This window comes from Triturus cristatus, chromosome 5_2, assembly GCF_964204655.1.
Source record: "Triturus cristatus chromosome 5_2, aTriCri1.1, whole genome shotgun sequence".
Classification (NCBI taxonomy): Eukaryota; Metazoa; Chordata; class Amphibia; order Caudata; family Salamandridae; genus Triturus; species Triturus cristatus.
Window position 1 is genome coordinate 308,173,772 of NC_140588.1, and position 18,097 is coordinate 308,191,868.

At 43.1% G+C, this 18,097-nt stretch overlaps 1 protein-coding gene across 2 annotated transcripts in view; it reads left to right on the forward strand.

Annotated features, from left to right (window-relative positions):
- DROSHA (drosha ribonuclease III) overlaps window positions 1-18,097 on the forward strand; it is a 533,090-nt gene that overhangs the window by 507,260 nt on the left and 7,733 nt on the right. For both annotated transcript variants that reach the window (XM_085607071.1, XM_085607072.1), the window contains exons 29-31: window positions 51-154; window positions 8,283-8,375; window positions 17,206-17,252. In XM_085607071.1, coding sequence (XP_085463197.1) covers window positions 51-154; window positions 8,283-8,375; window positions 17,206-17,252 — 244 coding nt within the window. The remainder of the gene's footprint in view (window positions 1-50; window positions 155-8,282; window positions 8,376-17,205; window positions 17,253-18,097) is intronic.

Genomic DNA, 18,097 nt, shown 5'->3' on the forward strand with positions numbered 1-18,097 from the left:
GTAGAAAGGTTGAAGCATCCCTAAAAAAACAGTTGTGTATTTTTCTTTAGGAGTTCATTTTGAACCAGGACTGGAACGACCCAAAATCACAACTTCAACAATGCTGCCTAACTCTCCGAACAGAAGGAAAGGAGCCGGACATTCCTTTATACAAGTAAGAGTTTGCTTAATGCAGCACTGGTGGGCTGAAGTTGGAGAGACATGGTTTGTTATTGTTGATGTTTAACTGTTGAAGGTATGGATATTTTAGATGTGAGGTCCAAAGATTTACAGAATGAACATTATCCACTGTTCCTATAATGTCTTTAAAATCGAGTGTATAGTATATAAAGATTCTGTGAGTATTGAAGTTGTTTTTCAATGATTACATCACCACAACAAAAATCCATGGGATAGACATAGGTGAGCAGTACCAACGTATATCACTGGTAATGCTCAAGACCACTAATTGCAGCAGTTTGAAGAACAGTGCTGTTTTCTTAATCTATAGTCTCAGAACAAGAATTGCAAATGTGGGTCTAAGGGGCCAGCGTCATGCCACATTAGGATGACAATTGACTTTATAAATTGGGATTGAATGTTGTGTTGAGGGTCTAGCATTGAAATATTTCATGGATTGGTCCGCTGTATTCCATGTTGGGCACCAATGCATTAGAACCACCACTTACTGCTCGCTAGAAAGATTTCTTGTCGTGCGCTTTGGCCTGGCCCTCCTGTCTCTCCTTTCAGTTGGCAAAACAGTATCCCTTTCACTACTGATGCTCTCAGTCTTCCTCTTTAATAAAACATGCAGCCCAAATCCCTAGCATGTGTCTGATTACTGTCAGCAGTCCTGTGGATATTTGTTGTAATCATCTACAGTCTTAGACAAAAAAAATGATGAGCACACACACTTTCGAAAGTCGGATGCATGCTTAAAAATGGCTCAGTTGAAGTTAAGGATTCCCGAAAGGAAAATTAACTGAAGCATTGTAACCTCTCATTCACTGTAATGAATCATACCTCTGCTGTCCTCTTTTTTAATTTCAGTTAATTGGATATTGTGAAATATTCATAGAGTGTAGCCTATGCTGACAGTTCATGCTTGCTTTCAACGAAGGAAGTGTAATTATTTTTTTTAAGTATTGAATGCAAAACCATAACATCTTAGTTTCATTTTTACTTTATAAAATATGACTATGTAAATGTAGAAAGAACACAAAAGCAACAGTGAGCCAACTATGTAAATTCCACATTTAAAGAGATCACATTTTTCGTAATAGCTGATCCTCATAAGAGTGCTAGGCATAACATATTACTTATGCATGACTCCTTAATAGGCGAATACAGTACCAGTGTTGTCCTCTTTGCAGTTGATAGCAGATGTCCTGTACAGTCCCTGTAACGTCATTTTTTGTTTCTGATTGGACATGGACAGTAGATCAGTTATGCATGCATGCTCAATTGTATTTATCCTTGCATTACAAAGACCCTAAAGTCAAAAAGTTAACTATGCTTGTAGTGGGATGATTTGCTTTCCAAGTCCTGTGTTAAATGTATTCAACTAATATTGTAACTGTAGAAGCCTGCGTATTGATGGTATTTGTTGTAGGTAGTAGTTGTGTGCAAGTGAAGATGGGTACCTGTCTGTTTTTCCCTCCTTATCTTTCCTTCTAACATCAGTTGACCCCACAATTTTAAATTCAGCATAGACTACACAGCCTTCTCAACTAGACAGTTTCGGCCTGTTTTTGGATTATTATGACTCTCAGGAAAATATTTCCTTATAACCCCTTCCCGGCGCGTAAGCAAGTGGCCTTGGCACTTATTATATGTAGGTTGGATTACTGCAATGCTCTGTACCTGGATATCTATAAGACTGTACTAGCTAAACTGCAGCTGGTCCAGAATGGGGCAGCAAGACGTATTCTTGAAGGTTCATGAGGAATGTGTATAGTGTGAATGCTATACCCATTATTTCCCATAAAATGATTGATAGTTATCTCAAATGTAATCCCTTGTTGCTGCTTGGGTTTACAGTATTCCTATTATCTGAACTTCTTGTATTTTAATCGCCCTCCTACAATTGTTAAATGATCTATTCTGCTGATGTTCAAGCAGGTCTCCCAGCATACTACTGTGCTCATCTCTCATTTTTCCAATATGATACCCCATGGCAGCCGGCGTGAAGTCTGGATTTACGGGCATGAGTGTATATAGGGATGGCTAAGTCGTAAGTTGTCTTGGCAATGGTATTGAGTCCAAGACCTACAACAGCATTCTGGTGATTTGACTGAAGTATATTCTCTTAGGCCTAAGGGGGGCAGAGGACTCTATGCTCTATTACCTTATCCATGAGCACCAGTGCTTGTTTGAACATTTGCGAACCCACTCTCCCAGTATGCACAGCTGACATGATCAATAGTTATGGATATCTGGGAATCGTAAATCACCTCTCCTGTTTCAAGCCTTTCACAGTTTAACATACAATCTTGGCGGCTCTTGTTACCTGACGTGCTAAGAAAGCGGTTCCCCCTGGGAGTGATTAAGACTCTAGGCAATAAGACACAATAAAATGTGCACCATTATTAGCTGTACATTTTGATCATTTTTTTGTCATTGGTTTCCAACATTTGTTTTGTTGCATGTTACCAGTCTGATTTAGGTGTGTTTGGAACTCTGTATATTTTCATAGCTTTGGGTTTCTTTCCTTATTCCATCTCCCGTCTTCATGAACATGTAGAATAAAATGACAGTTTATTTACAAATTCATTGAGGTAGTAGTTATTCTGAACTCAATCAGTTCCTTCCTCATTATACTAATTATTGTTGAACTGTAACTTGAACATCACTTATCCATTCTAAATTAAAATGCCTGCCTCACACTGTGATGTCTGTGCCCTATACTGCCTCCCACAAGGACCAATGTTTATATCCTCTGGTGGTCCTATGTATAGTGCCGCAAATTCACTTCCTTGATGTGTTGGTTGACCCCCTTCTAGTTGAAAGTGAACCCCCACATAGGAATGGCCATCTGATATATTTGTTAGTCATGGGTTCTGTCAGTGAGCAGAAGGCTCTTCTCTTCACCCAAGTGGTCTGAGAGATGTTCTGTAAAAATATTATGCTATCCTTGTTGAAATGCACTACATTTTGTAACTGTGCTTCTTTTTTCAACAACTCCATTTGGTAGAATAACATTTTTGTGAGGCTGTCCCTTGGTCTTTTGTCTGAACCTAAAATCCTTTACTTTACATTTTGTATTTCACGGTACCAATTGTCTGACTTCCTTTGAGAACTAGAGTTTGTGCAACTAGTAATTGGTGTACTCCAGGTTATGCAGTGTTTCTCTTTTAGGTTTCTCACCCTAATATTGTCCTGCCTGCCTCAATTTTCCATGCCATTGTATTTTTCATTTAGAATAAAGGTATGGTTGGTTATGCTTTTCAGCTCCCCCGTGGTACTGTTGCCTTCTTTAGCAAGCCATGACAGTCTCTATTCTTCAGCCCAATTAATCACTCTCTCTTTTGGGTGGGGTCCAAGTCAGTCAGGCTAAGACAAACTTTTGAGAGCCGGTGGTCTTCTTTCCATGCTTGTCTAAGGTCCTGCAGAAGACTAATGAGATCATCTTTTGTAAGTTGTGTGTTTTATTTTGAATTTGCCATCTTTCCTTTCCCTGTTTTGTTGCTCTGTGCAGAAGGGGACCCTTCATTTGTACAGTTCCTTTGGCACTAGTACCTCATGTCTTTTGACCGTTAATTATCAATTTTGGACGCATATCCGATCTTTGCTGATGTATGTAGGTATATTCATCGGTCTGTTAAGAAGGGCCTCTTTGAGCTGTCCCTTTAATGTCTTCCATACTAATGGGTTTCCTTATTTGTGATGTGGGCGGGTTCAGTCTTGCCAGCCCGCATCAACTGTAGTCTGTTCTATTGCAACCTTCTATTGCTTTTGAGATGATTTTTGGGCCCCCTCCTCAGTCTAGTTTTTTAAACTCTGGCCTTGCCACACCATGCCTCTGCTTTTCTACTTCCCTTTTGGTGTTTCTGGCCCTTGCCCTATTCAATCATCCCTTTCTGCCCTCCTTTCAGACCTCTCACCTTATCATATAGTACAAGAAATGCAGGAGGCGTCCCCAGCTCCAAGTTTGTAGTTCATTTCAGACTTGATAGAACAGTGAGTGCTGTTTTGAATCCCCAAATCAGGTTCCATTTTTTGAATGTTGTTAGCCTGTCTGCTTTTGGTACACAGTCATCATGTTTTTTGTAGAACTTGTGAAAGTGTAATTTTCATCTAAATACTGATTTGTTATAACATCTGGCGACATACGTCTGATACAAACTCCCCAAGATCGACATCTCGATGTTTGACAGTAGATGTGGAAGGTAAACATGTAGTGCGAGTTGACATATTTTCTTCCTCCGGCTTAAGTAGGTTACATCTAGAATTTTGGAAAATTCCCACTTTATTCCGCAATGCAGGCTAAATGTCAGTGGTCAACATCCTATATAACCCCCAGGAATTGACAATGAAGGAAAAGAGGCCTTCGCACCAGATTTTCACAAGAAGTCATGCCAGACTTATGGAAAATCCATTATTATGCCAAGAGTTGATCAAGTGAAGAGAGGCACTGAGCATAGCTGATAGTTTGGTTTCCTTCTGAAGTCACTCTTCCCAGCTGATAAACACAGCTGATCTGCTGAGAACAGGTATGCAGTGCGCTGTGCCCCAAAAAACCCAAGAGCCAAGTTATTTATACCATACTCTTATAGTGTAGTGCATTGAAGTAGCACTGTGGAGGTAGGATCCTACTTAAATTCTTAAAACATGTTCGACATTTTCATTTTAATCTTGCTGCTAGCAACATGCAAAAATTTATGTTTTCATAATCTTCTGTGTGGGTATTATTCATGTATTAAGCAACTGAATAAGACTGTTGAAATAAACGCTTTAAAATATACAGTATCATTCTTATTGGTTTGCTATTCTAAGACTGAAGTTGGATTTGAATTACCACCATAACCCTAAACCCTTTCTGGGACTACTAGCAACCTAGAAAACTCCACCCTCTTAGGAATGCTCAGTGGATTGTGTGGAGCTACAGTTCAAATGAACTTCCTTTCTCAGTGATAGTGAATTAAAGTAAGTCCTTTCACCCATGTGTTAGGAACCTAACCCCTACAGACCTTGGGTGTAGACTACAGGGCTAGTAAATAGGCCTTCTCATGATTTAGGCCTTTTCGGTTGTTCCCCATGGCCGCCAACTCTTCTGCATTCTCCCCAGTTCATCGGTGGTGTCAAATATTTACTGCTCCCCTATCTTAGCCACATGTTCTCTAATCCAATGCTCGTAGCAGCCCAGACCATGCTCCCTTCTAGCTGCACTTCGGCCTTGGGAGCCGGTCAGCCTTGCTACCCAGGTTAGCTCCCCCGTAATGCCAGAGGATCCCCTTGAGTAGGTTATTCATCACTGTCCAAAGCCCAACAACTTCTGCCTGATTTCTCCTCAGCAATATTTGTCCTTTCCATGCTGTTGCCACAGGAAGGCCTGATGCTCTCCTTTTGGGGCAAAAGGAGATTGTCCTATATTGTTTCCCTCTGGGGTACTTGTGTTAATTGAAACTTTATATCCGGTCACGAGAGCTACATATTTGTTGCACACTACTTTGTCCACTTTTCTTGGCACATTTATAGATTTTTAGCTCCGCAATTCTCTTCCCTGATGCAAGTCTACAGAATGTTGCGACCACCACCTTCTTTGTCTTTTCTTATTGAATGTTTAAATGTGTGTGCCGTCATGCGTCTTCAGAATAAGAACAAAATAATTCTTATAGTAGACTAAAGTCATTTTGTCATTAAATTCCTGCAGTAGCCATCATTCTAAGTTCACAGTGACCTTCTTACATCAGCTGCAAGTGGCCTAGAATATGGGAGTAAAGCTGTTGTTTGGGCTGAGAAGATGGATTCTGTGTTGGCAGCAAGGGTATTTCTTCATTGGTTGTTTGTGATCCTGGCAGCAACAGGATTTCTTCGTTGGTTGTTTATGGTCCGTAAGAATGTATTTATAGGGGTGTGCCAGACATTTAAATATTTGCACATCACTGCCCGACTGACAGACAAGATGTATTTCGGTGTTGTAGTGAGCTCATCAACATCTTCGTTAAATCCCAACATTTAATCTGAGTTTCAAAGGCTAAAGACCTTCCTCCTTTCAGGGTGATTTGGTGCTCTTTCTTAGGATATTGGTTGTTTTCTTTTCACTTTGAAAAGTTCCTAAAAACCTAACCGGTTCAGTAAGAGAATTTATAAAGATTTATATTCGTATTTGATTACAGGGACCCTTTAGTTACAAAATCATACACAAGTAGTTGCATGAGAGAGGTATTAGCATTATGGGGTTAATTAGAAAATGTAGGTGTTGAACAAAAAAAAGAACAAGGCCCCATCTGACATTGTCTGCGTGAACAAAGCCCACCGTCATCTTATATTTTATCTTGCCTTTTTCTTTCTCTTGATGCCTAGTCACAGAATCTTGGGATCCTCTTGGTAGTGCTAAAGGGATTCAAGGGGAGAAGAGCGTTAGATCGAGAGCTAGATCTTAGGGAAGGTTGAGGCACACAGCAGCTCTGTGCCTTTCTTTTTCATTCTCCAGTTAATCCTTTTAGAAACAATTTTTGGTTGGTTGAACAACTGCTATTTATTTTTGATTGAAAGGCCATTATTTGCTGGGGACTGATCCTAAATGACATTTGTTAAGTCTCAGGTTTTAAATGCTGAGCTTTGTACAACTGAATGTGTAATGTTTTTAAACCCAAAAGAATAAAGTAGAAAGCTAATTGCACTCTGTGTAGACGGACAAGATCCATGTTAGTGAGACATTTTGCACTCAAATAATGTACCATCTCTCCAAAATTATTTTGTGGTCTTTGGTGTTTAAGACTGCTGAAACATTTAACCTCCTCACTTCCTTACTGATTTAAGATCAGCCAACTCAACTGTTCATGTAATTCAGAAGAAGGCGAAAGCCAGCTTGAACTCTGTCCAGGATACTGCTGGTCTCAAGAAAAGTCTGTAGCAGTTTTTTCAAAGCGCACTCCAAGATCTTCCCCTGAGTACGATAAATTGGATGATGATTGATTATGTGACAGGACGGTTGGCTGTAGCTTTTTTAAATTAGCTGAGACTGTCACAACAGATTAATTTGTAATCCATGTAAGCGCTTCTTGAACAAAAGGGATAAACACACAATACTCTTAAATTTAGTGAGAGGCCAGTTCCCAGCTTGTCGCAGGAATGTTTCTACTTGTTATAATCTCCTTAAAATTACCGACGGGCTGAGAAAGATGTCAAACAGCTAGCCAGCTTTGACACTACTTGATAGAATTGGAAGGTCTTGCATTACTTCACAAGGTTAGCATTTAAAAAAAAAACTTTAACAGGGAGTCATATGATGACCCAAAATGGATACATTTAGTTCGCTCTAATGTACAAGCCTACAGTAGAGCAAACTAAGATTTCTTTAAATTTGCTATGGTACAAATCCCTTGAAACATTGATGCTTTTTGAGTTCTGTTTTCAACATATCACTGTTTACCATTGTTTTATAGTTAAGCTGATCCAGAACTTTCCATTATGCACTAGTTCATAATCTCCATAACCAGCGAGCAAATGGGGATGTTTCAGAATTGAGATCTGTTTGCTAGCAGCTTTGTTTTGGGGGAGATGAGAGTTGACCACAAGGGGATTGGGGGGGGGGGGAGGGGGGAGGCGGGTCTGCAGAGAAAGTAGTGCCCTGGGTCTGGTCCATATTTGTCCTTCAAACTGAAAGTGCATGCATTTGGATTGTCTTCACTGAATGGTATAGTTTCGCACAAATATGGGCAATGTTGTGGCTGCATTACTAAAGATTTGGACTCCTCAAGAAACATCTTAATAGTAAATCTGCATCTACCCATTTGAGGTAGGTAGCCTGAGGGACATACCATGCTTTGACATAGCTTCAGTGTGACTGTGGACTTTGCTTAGAGTATTATTATCATGTATCTGTACTTTGTGGTCATGAGCTGAACTCTTTCCATGCTGCGGTCAGTCTTTCATATCTTTCTTGGTAGACAGCAAGTTTCTTGCTAATATTGGTCCATGCTTTCCCTTCCTCATCCCTCTTGACCCAAAGAAGTGCTTGTGAGGATCTTGCAATGACCATAGTATATGGGAACTCATTCTTCCATTCATGCATTTTATCAACATTCACAGTTTTCTGAACTCTGCATTAACAATTATTTTCCTTTCTCTTCTTTTAGGACGTTGGAGACAGTTGGGCCATCTCACTGTCGAACGTACACAGTTGCTGTTTATTTCAAAGGTGCACGAATAGGCTGTGGTAAAGGACCAAGGTAATTTCAATGTTTCATTCTGTTTCATAAAGTCAATGCAGAAAATATTTTTAGTTAGATATGGAAAATGTGAGAATGGTAATTTAGAAGCTATAGTAATTCCAAGTAAAATAGGTAAGCCATTAACCTAAAGTTTCCTCCTGGAAAAGTATTTCTTCCATAGTGCATGGCATTTCATGTTGACAAAATCAGAACGGGGAGGGTGGAGGTATGCTGTCATCCTAAAAAATAGCTGACCAGAATTTAGACAAACATCTAATGTACAATGAGCAGCCAGCTATTAGTGTGTTTCACAAATGACGCTGTGAGTTTCCGATCTGTTTGCATAAATAGTCATTGATTACAAAAGGTATTCCATGGAGTGGTTGCTGTCACAGATGTAGAGACATGGCCAAGAGAACTATAACAATCTATAATATTTGTGACACTTTGGTGCTCTTTGTGTAAATAGGAGGCGCTGTGCAAAATATGTGGTGTAAGAGCCCCAGCATAAAATGAATATGCATACTGTAAATGTGTGTAGTATGCAATGACTAGGCACCGTCATACTCTTTGGTTATTTGTGAAGTGTGCATGAGTGCAACATGTGGTAACCTTTTTGGACTCCCCGGATGTACGTAGCTCCTACAGCTGTAGGGAGTGCCAAATGATTTAGTAGTTTTCAAGCTTGTGGTCTCCCATTTTACCTACATGACCTTCTGGTCCTTAGATTCCCCCTCCCTATAGAATTCTGTGAAGTCAAATGCAGCTGCCTGGTTTGAACCATCATCATATAGAATTGAAGACCTATTGTTGCACTGGGCTGGACCAGACCAGTTCAAAGGGGTAAGTCTCTAACCCTCCCCAGTCCAGAGCAACACCTGAGCAAATGAATGGCCCAGAGTCCGGCCCATCCCCTGTATTCTGTTCTTTGTGTTGCTGAGAAGTCATGTGGAAGCAGTTTACTAGGTAAGGGTAATTGTTAAATCTGAACTGAAAAATGGACTTTCAACTCTTTGGTCCATAATTTTTAATTTGACTTGACAGTTAGATTTGGACCTACATCATATGTCAATCTCACCTTCTTTAAAGAGCTCTGCACACTGGTTTAGAAGCAGACAAAGACCAGAGGCAAGTAGAGAACAATATAAACTCCCTTTTCATTGAGTACCTGCCCTTTTCAGCCAAAGCCTGAGTTCACCATTCAGAATCATACTGTGAGTAATTTGGAGACACTTAGACAAGGAGACCGCAATTGCTGTGCAGCCCAAACTATGAACTCGCCCCCAAGTGCCCCTTTAACCCCCCTGTACTTTAACATGCTTCTGCTATCTGATGGCCTAGCTTCTTCACAGTCTGTGTGAGGTCCTACCACACCACACCACACCTTCCTTTGCTGGTAGTATTTCAGAGACAGGAATCCTTTCAAGCCAGCATGCTGCATTGCCACAACTGATGTCTGTGCTATCCCATGTACTTCACATCACCTCATCTGCTTCTGATGCCTGAGTAAAAGAACTCTACTTCCTTTTGTCAAAAGGTTTGCCCCAAGTGGGAACCTATGGCTTTCACCACACTCCATGAGCAACTATGGGAACTGTAATCACTTCTAAGTAGTGTATTTCCCATGTGCAGCTTCTGTACTGCTGCATGAAAGGACACTATGAAAGGCTGAATCTGGTATCGAACTGTGCCCTCAGTGATTGCTTACACATATGCTTATGCATATGATCCGCATGGCTTGAGCTTGCAGTTTAACTGTATTGTTTATCCCTTGATCAATGCACATAAGCATAATACATATTAAATGTACAGAGTAATTTGGGCACATCAAGAAAAAAACAAAAAACGAATATGTTACTGAGCATATTGCCTTCATGATAAGTCTTATTTCTTTTAGACATTAGATTGATGGTAAAATCTGCTGCCTGATCTAGACAGTCTAACCCACTCCACCCACCAAGAGTAATTTTGGAATTGTTCGCCGTCTTTACCCTCTCGAAATTAAAGCCTGTTGGAAAACTATTGACAATTCATTAAGCTCGCAGTTATACATGATCCTTTTATTTCCAAGACAGCTGCAATGCCTAAATGCTTAGGAACCACACGGACATTTAGTATTGACTTGACAACTGCAACAAACAAAAGCAATGCAAAGCTTCATCAATCACATCACCCTTTTTCATTTGTTTCATATAAACTGAACCACCTTTGCACAGATGAACCTTTAGAATGGGGAGAAACTTGCTACTGTCTGCCTCAGCAGTCCATAATAACTTTTCAAATTAGTCCAGCGCATCAGAAAAACAGATGTAATATCCACAAAACAGATCTGAAATTCTGTACTTTGAAGTCAGACTGGTGGTGTGGGATTACAACTGGACCATGAACCTTGGAATGACTTCAGCTGCTTGACAATGCAATATAACCTAACGACTGCTAAATGTGACCTTTAACAAAACTCTGGCTGTAGCATTGAGTTCATGGAATGTGTAGCTATAGATACTCATATACATGACCTTCAAGATGGCCGCTGGGTAGGAGCTCCGGCTGGGAGCTCCCCGGCTTGGGAATTCCTTTGACTTAATTCCCGGGGAAATACCCATTTTTCCGACCCCCTACTCCTCCTGAGAACTATGGACATCTGTTCAGTGATTGCTCCAAACCCGAGAGAATTTTCTACGACTGGTTTCTGCACTCACCGAGTATCCAGGACTGACTGGTGCTAGCGGATATCTATTCAATCATGGCCGTTGGTCGGTTGAGCTGCCTATGCAGCTGTGAGGAGAAGGGCTGGGATCACCCCTCCGGCCGTCACCTACCTTCCTGGCATGGACTTGGTTGCTCGGCTTTCCGCTTTGCCCGCTGGGACTGCTTCTTGGTCGCTTGAGCCGTATTCCTCCGACATAGCTACAAGGTTATCTGCCATGAAGCTGCTGAACCGTGCCCCCGAGCCTTTTCTCCTTTACGAATCTCCTAGTGAAAGCGGAGTGTTCTTCCCGGTCTTCTGCCCCTCCGACCCCGTAGCTGCCGCACCCTTCCTGGTGTTTCCCGATGCAGCGCTTTTGTTTGACTTCCCGCAACACTTAGCGGGACATCCCGCAACACCTTCCGGGATTGCTGCTGGGACGCACAATTATTGTGCCACTGGCAAAGCTGCAACAAGAATTCAGCGACAGCGCCGCACTGGACCCCTGAGCCGGTCTTCCTCTGCGAAGTCCTGAGTGAGCGCGACCTCCTGACCATGAGCTTGTCTTCCACGGCGAAACAGAATTAGCGCGCCCTCCGGTCCCAGTGGCTGCCTCTTCTCTTCCGGGGCTGCTGCCTGGGCCCCGATCCGATTTCCCTCATCTCTACAACAGGTTGGGTCAGGATACTACTACCGGAATTCTCTTGATGACCCGAGAGACATTGGTTCGAGACATCGATTTCCAGCAGCCTCCCCTCCTCCCTATCCTGTGCCTGCCTGCCCCAACCAGTCCTGCTCCTTGAGGTTGGTTTTTCTCTACCGTTTATGGCTTGGATTTTCAATAGATCTGTGAGTCCGCCATCTAGTGCCGAGGTTGTTGGTGACCATAACTCTGGGTCCGCCATCTGGACTGCTTCGACCGAGTCCTTGATCACTACTTGCTGCAGGTCCACGCCTTATGTCGCCTGCCTGTCCACTGCTTCTTGATGAACCCCTTTGGGTCGCCTTCACCCCTCCAGACATGAATGGCCTCTGCGAGGCTCCTTTTTTTTGCCCCCTCCTTGTGGTCCCCCCACATTGCCGAGGTGACCCAACGCAGTGAGTGAATTTTGGCACTGGACTTTGTGACTACCTGACCCTAACCGGCTTACGGGCCCGCTTACTCTAAATATTTTGGCCCTATGATGTACTTTTCTTACACTGATGATCTCCCGGGTCTGATCTGCTTCCCAGCCCCCTGTCTCTACCCCCCTCCCCCATTACCCTCTATGGGGATTTGTCATTTATGTTTTACTATGAGACTGTGACTAATGCTACTATGCAAAACTGTTATTCATGTAAAGCGCTCTGATACCTCCGGGTCTAGCCAGTGCTATATAAAACTCTGCAAATATATAAATACTCATGCTCTGCATACTCCTGCCTTCCATTGTTGGTCTCGAACGTGTGCAACTTGTTTTTCTTAGAAAAAGTCTTTTGAGTCACGAAGTATGACTCCTATGACTAGTAATGTGCATGGGTATTGACTTCATTGTTAGATTGTTTTTCCACTGTCTGGTTCTGACGTGTGTCCACCGAGCTCCTGGTCAATGCATTTTGGTGCTCATCAGACATTCTTTAGTTCATCCCTTCCAGTTGTTGAAAACAATCATCGATTTTGGTTTATTTCCTTGTTGTCGTGACCTTCGTTGGGCTCAGCGACCAGGCTATACTCGACTGCCCTGCCAGGGCCTTCAACTCTGTCTTCCGCATCAAGAATGCAGACTCCTTAATAGAAAGGACACCCTTCCAGTACTGTCCAAAGTGTTATGCGAAGTACTCCTGGACAGACCTCCATCAAGTCTGCAGCCTCTGTCAGAGGACAATGACGAGGCAACCTACTCTGCCTGCATCGTCTTCTGCTTAAAAAAGACCCTGCAGTACCAATAAGAATGACTCCCTCCATGGAGCAGAGGTAAGATGACACCCCCAACTTTTTTGGTGACCGCAACATCAAGGGGGAACCAGAGTCAAATATCAAATCAAATAGAGCTTGTAAAGCGCACAGCCTCTCTGTAGAGTGTCCCGGCACTACAGGTTCTATAGACCTCTGGTCTTGCCACAGGAGGGATAAAATCTAGAAGGCATCATTAAAAAGCCAAATTTTCAGGCTACGTTTGAAAGAGCCCACATCCCTGGTCGCCCGAAGATACAAGGGAGGCGCATTCCAACTTACAGCAGCTAATGCCTTGACGGAAGTGCCTCCCCATCTCTTCCACCTTGTCTTCGGCACAACAGCCAACAATGCATAAGTCGAACGCAGGGTTCTGGAAGAATGATAATGGGAAAGTCGCTTGGATTGATATTTAGTGCCGGTACCATAGAAAGCTCTAAGGACAAGCAACAATCGCTTAAACTTCACTCTTCCCCAAATAGGAAGCCAATGAAACTCCTTATGATGGTGCTGAGCAGAAACGTTCCAAGGAATGTTGAGCAGGAGCCAAGCTGCAGTGTTCTGCACCAACTGGAGCCTCTTGAGCAAATACAAGGGGAGGCCCCAGTAAAATGCATTAGCATAGTCCAGCCCCGATGTTATAAGGGCATGGACTACCATCTTCCGACAAGGGATCCGGAAGAAGAAACGAAAACGTCCTAAAAAAACGGAGAAGGCCAAAGCAGATGCCAACAGTGCACTCCACTTGTTGTTTAAAGGACAGGTTACAATCGAAATTCACTTCCAGGTCTTAAGCACCATAGTTGGAATCGGGGAAGAGGGAGCAGAACTAGGCCAAACCTCACCACACTGCAAAGGAGTGGGGAGAACCAAAAACCAATACCCCTGTTTTGCTTGTGTTGCACTGAAGGTTAATTGGGCACATCCAGGATTCCACCAGGGTTGCCAGAGGAGACATAGACATTAAACAATGTCTGGCTCGGAGCAGCGCCCTGGGGAACCTCAAACTCTATGGACTTTTGAGTCTATGCAAATGGCAGCATCCATACAGACTGATCTCTGTTCGATAAAAAGAAACACAGCCAGGCTAGAGCGGTCCCACCCAACCTGATGTCCCGAAAGCATTGTATCAGGATAGGATGGTAGACCATATCAAATGCTGTGGAAAGGTCTAAAAGCAGCAAGGCTACTTTCTTACTGTTGTCCACAGCCAATTTAATAGTGTCTGAGACCTCAACCAAAGCAGCCTCAGTGCAATGTCCTGGGCGAAAGCCTAATTGTGTAGATGCAGCAACTGGTTGGCATTGAATTGACTGGAAAGGTGGATATTGACACATTTTTCAAGGATTTTAGCAAAGGCTGGTAACACGGAAATCGACCTGTAATTGGCCAGGATGGACTTAATCTGCCAAAGGTTTTTGAGCAGTGGGATCAACCTGCAGTTCTTCAAGCAACTGGGAGCAGAGGCTTGGCACAATGAGTTGTTGATTAACACATACATGATGTTGTTTATGGCTTCTGCATTAGCTCTCAAGATTCGGGGAGCACAGGGGTAGTCAGGGGACCTCAACTTACAGGCTCTAATGGTATGCTCAGAGAAAGCCCTCCCTTTCAGCCACGACTGAGCTCTGAGTCCGAGACTGAGGAGCCACAGATCCAGCAGGTGCAACCATGAGGCAAGATGTCGACCATGAGTATGACATCCCTTCCTCCACCACCCCTGACACCGAACGCAGACTGAGCACCCCCCGAAAGGGGTTGTACATTGAATCTTGAAACCCAGTGTCTGGCTTGTGGTGCGCCACTGCCTGAAGGCCGTGGTTGGCACTGATGTAAGGTCTCTGATACTGCTCTGAGCCAACCACCGATGACAAAACAGTTGAACAAACACTGGCCTCCAAGTACTCCTTTGATGGCGACAGCTCCATCAACGCCAGCACCAATAACCCCCTCGAAGACCTCTTTGGCTCAATCAGTGCTAGCGACCCAAAAGACCCCTTTGGTGCCAAAACGTTCAGCGCCCAAAGCCCCATCCTCCACTGGATCCGAGGCATGCATCAAACCGCTTCTGCCACATACAACACAAGTTAGTTCTCATCTGAACAGACAGCATGGCTGCCATGTATTTCCTTCAGAAACATGGCAGCGCACACTTACAACAGCTGCCAGTGTTCACACAGGACATTTGGCTGTGGGCACTCCACCACAAGATCCATCAACTGACTTAGTACCTACCGGTAGTAGGCAATGACTTTGCAGACCACTCAGCAAAATGTGGCAACACATTTACGATTGGGAACTCCACCCACAAGTTCTACCCCTGTCCTTCCGTTTTTGGAGTTTTCCCAACGTATACCTCTTCTCCACTGCCGCAAGTGCCTAAACTTTGCTTCCAAGTCCTCACACCCATGGTCAATCGGCAATGCACTCTGAATGAATTGGTGAGGGATATTTGCCTATGCTTTTCCTCCTCTCTCACTCCTTCCATATGTTTTCCTGATGCTTTGGCAAACATATTTCCCTCTCATCCTGGTAGCTGCCACATAGGCCAAGCAACCCTGTTTCACCACCTTTATTGGCCTGTCTCTAGTGCCCCACCAGAAGCTCAACCAAAACCATGGTAGTCAGACACCTAAACCCCAAGCAGCTTAATCTTGCGATTTGACTCCTGAGTTCTTAGAATTTGGCTTCTTCAATCTGCCTCCCTAATTTGTATGCCCATCCTTAAGGAGGCCCACAGACACACCATTCGTGCCTGCTTTTGTGCTCAGATGGAAAAAAATTGTCAATTTCAGCCTGTCTTAATGCATTGTCCATTGAAGCCAGCAGTCCAAGACAGTTTGCTACCTGCTTCTTTTGCAGACATCATGCCTCGGCTATAGGTCTGTCCATCTTCACTCAGCGGCAGTTGCAGCTTACCTTCAGAATAGGGAATATTCTCCCCTGTTCAGTCCCAGTCATCAATGCTTTTATGGAGAGACTTTAACAGGTTATTCAACCCATGGTGTCCCCAGCCCCGGTCTGGAACCTCAACGTTTCAAGCCCCTTCATATGTGCCCTCTAAAGTGTCTCTTGGGAGGTGGCCTTCCTAGTTGAGATTACATCTCACAGGCAAATTAGTAAGCTTCAAGCTCTTACCTTCGAAGAATCCTTCTTTAAACACAATTATAGTCATCCTTCAAACTAATCTGCAATTTCTGCCCAAGGTGGGATATTCCTTACATCTCAACCAAACTATTGAACACCCGGTGTTCTTCCCATGCCCAGACTCCATGGCAGAAAGGGCTTTTCACACACTAGGCAATAAAAGAGCTCTCATATCCTAAGTTGATCAAACGAAGTCCGTTTGCAAGGCGCAACAACTTTGTCTTGTTCACAAAACCACACAAAAGGAATGCTCTCTCAAAAGCAGGCATAGGCAGGTGGCTAGTTAAATGCATTCACACTTGCTACGCTAAAGCCAAAAGACAACTGCCTACACACCCTGGCCCCACTCTACCTACAAAAAGGGGGCTTCCATGGCTTTCCATTTAACATTCCCATGGCTGAGTTTTGGAAAGCAGCAACTTGGCCCACTTCACACACATTCACTAAACATTACTGTTTGGATGTTTTGCAAGTCAACAAGCTGATATTGGCCAAGCTGCATTACGTACACTTTTCCAGTCCTCTGCAACACCATCCGGCTAGCCACTGCTTAGGTGAAGAAAACCTTATAGTCTATGCAGAGCATGTGCATCACAGTGACATGTCAAGAACGGAAAATGTTTCTTAGCTTTTAGGCATCTGTTCATGGCATCTAGTGCTCTAGATTCACATGCACCCACCCTCCACCCCAGAAGCCTTAGGCTGTTGCAGATGCCTTTCCTTCATATTCTTTGCACAGGCATCATCTTCTGCTTTTCTATGCTCAATTTTCGATCTCCCTCACCGTGCGGTAAAGCAGTCTAACAGTGGAGCCGATGCCCATGCCCATTACCAGTCATATGAGAAGTCACTATACCTCGTGACTCGAAAAACTTCTTCAAAGATAACCAAGTTGCTCACGTCCGAACCCAACATTCGATGGCAGGAGTATGCAGAACATGTGAATCTACAGCACTACATGCCACAAACAGATGCTCACAGGGTAAGTAACATTTTCCTTTTTAATGGTTAGTCACATTTGAATACACGCTTTCAACACCCAGGTAGAGCACATTTGTGATTGTGGTCTCCTTTTCTTGCAGCATTCAGCAAGCAGAAATGGGGGCTGCAATGGATGCGCTTAAAAAATGTAAGTATCAATAATGTTCTCATTTTTTGGCTGAAGTTGTGATTTAGATGTAATAAAATGGTAAGTATTCTGGAAACACCGGGTGTCTGGTAAGTCATTCCAAACTGATTGACCTACTTGAATGTATTGCTTTTAATGCTACTGAAGCGAAAGTGAAGCCATTGCATATGTTGTTGCAAATGGTACAATAGTGGTAGCCCACCTTCGAAAAGCAAGTAACAAAAAATCGACTAATGGAACTCCGAGTCGAAAGGTACCCCTCCTGCACACAAGGCCAGCCTGCCGATGTAAGCATTGTTTGCTATAATTGCCTGATGAAGCATCCACTTAATTGACTTTGTTGTGTGTCGAACATTAATTCAATTATGCTTGTAAATGGAGAAATCTACGCGTTGTTAATATTGTTAAAGCACCATGGTTCACTTTAAGAGAAAAATTGTGTGGTTAGTTAAAAAAAAAAACAATGTTTCACTGCCCACCTGCGGGGGACATAGTTATTCATCCGTTAACAAAGCCCGGAGAGCGTATTACTGCTGTTTGCAGTGGCAGTTGTGGTGAAAGATAAAAGACAAATTATTCAAAGCTTGTAATCTTGATCCCATGAACAAGAAAGGTGCCTGCTTGAACAGTATTTCTATGGCCAGGGCATCCACCCTCGATTGACAAGCTAATAATAATTCTCTGCAGCATGCCTTTCTTTGAATTTTCTTTTAATATAAAACATAAATGAATCAATTAAAAATAATCTTTCAAGGGTACTCTAAGTGGAAATAAGGAATCCAAGTACTCTTACTTGAAATGTCTAACGCACCATTTGTCTCGAGAACGCTCTCAATGCTGGCCAC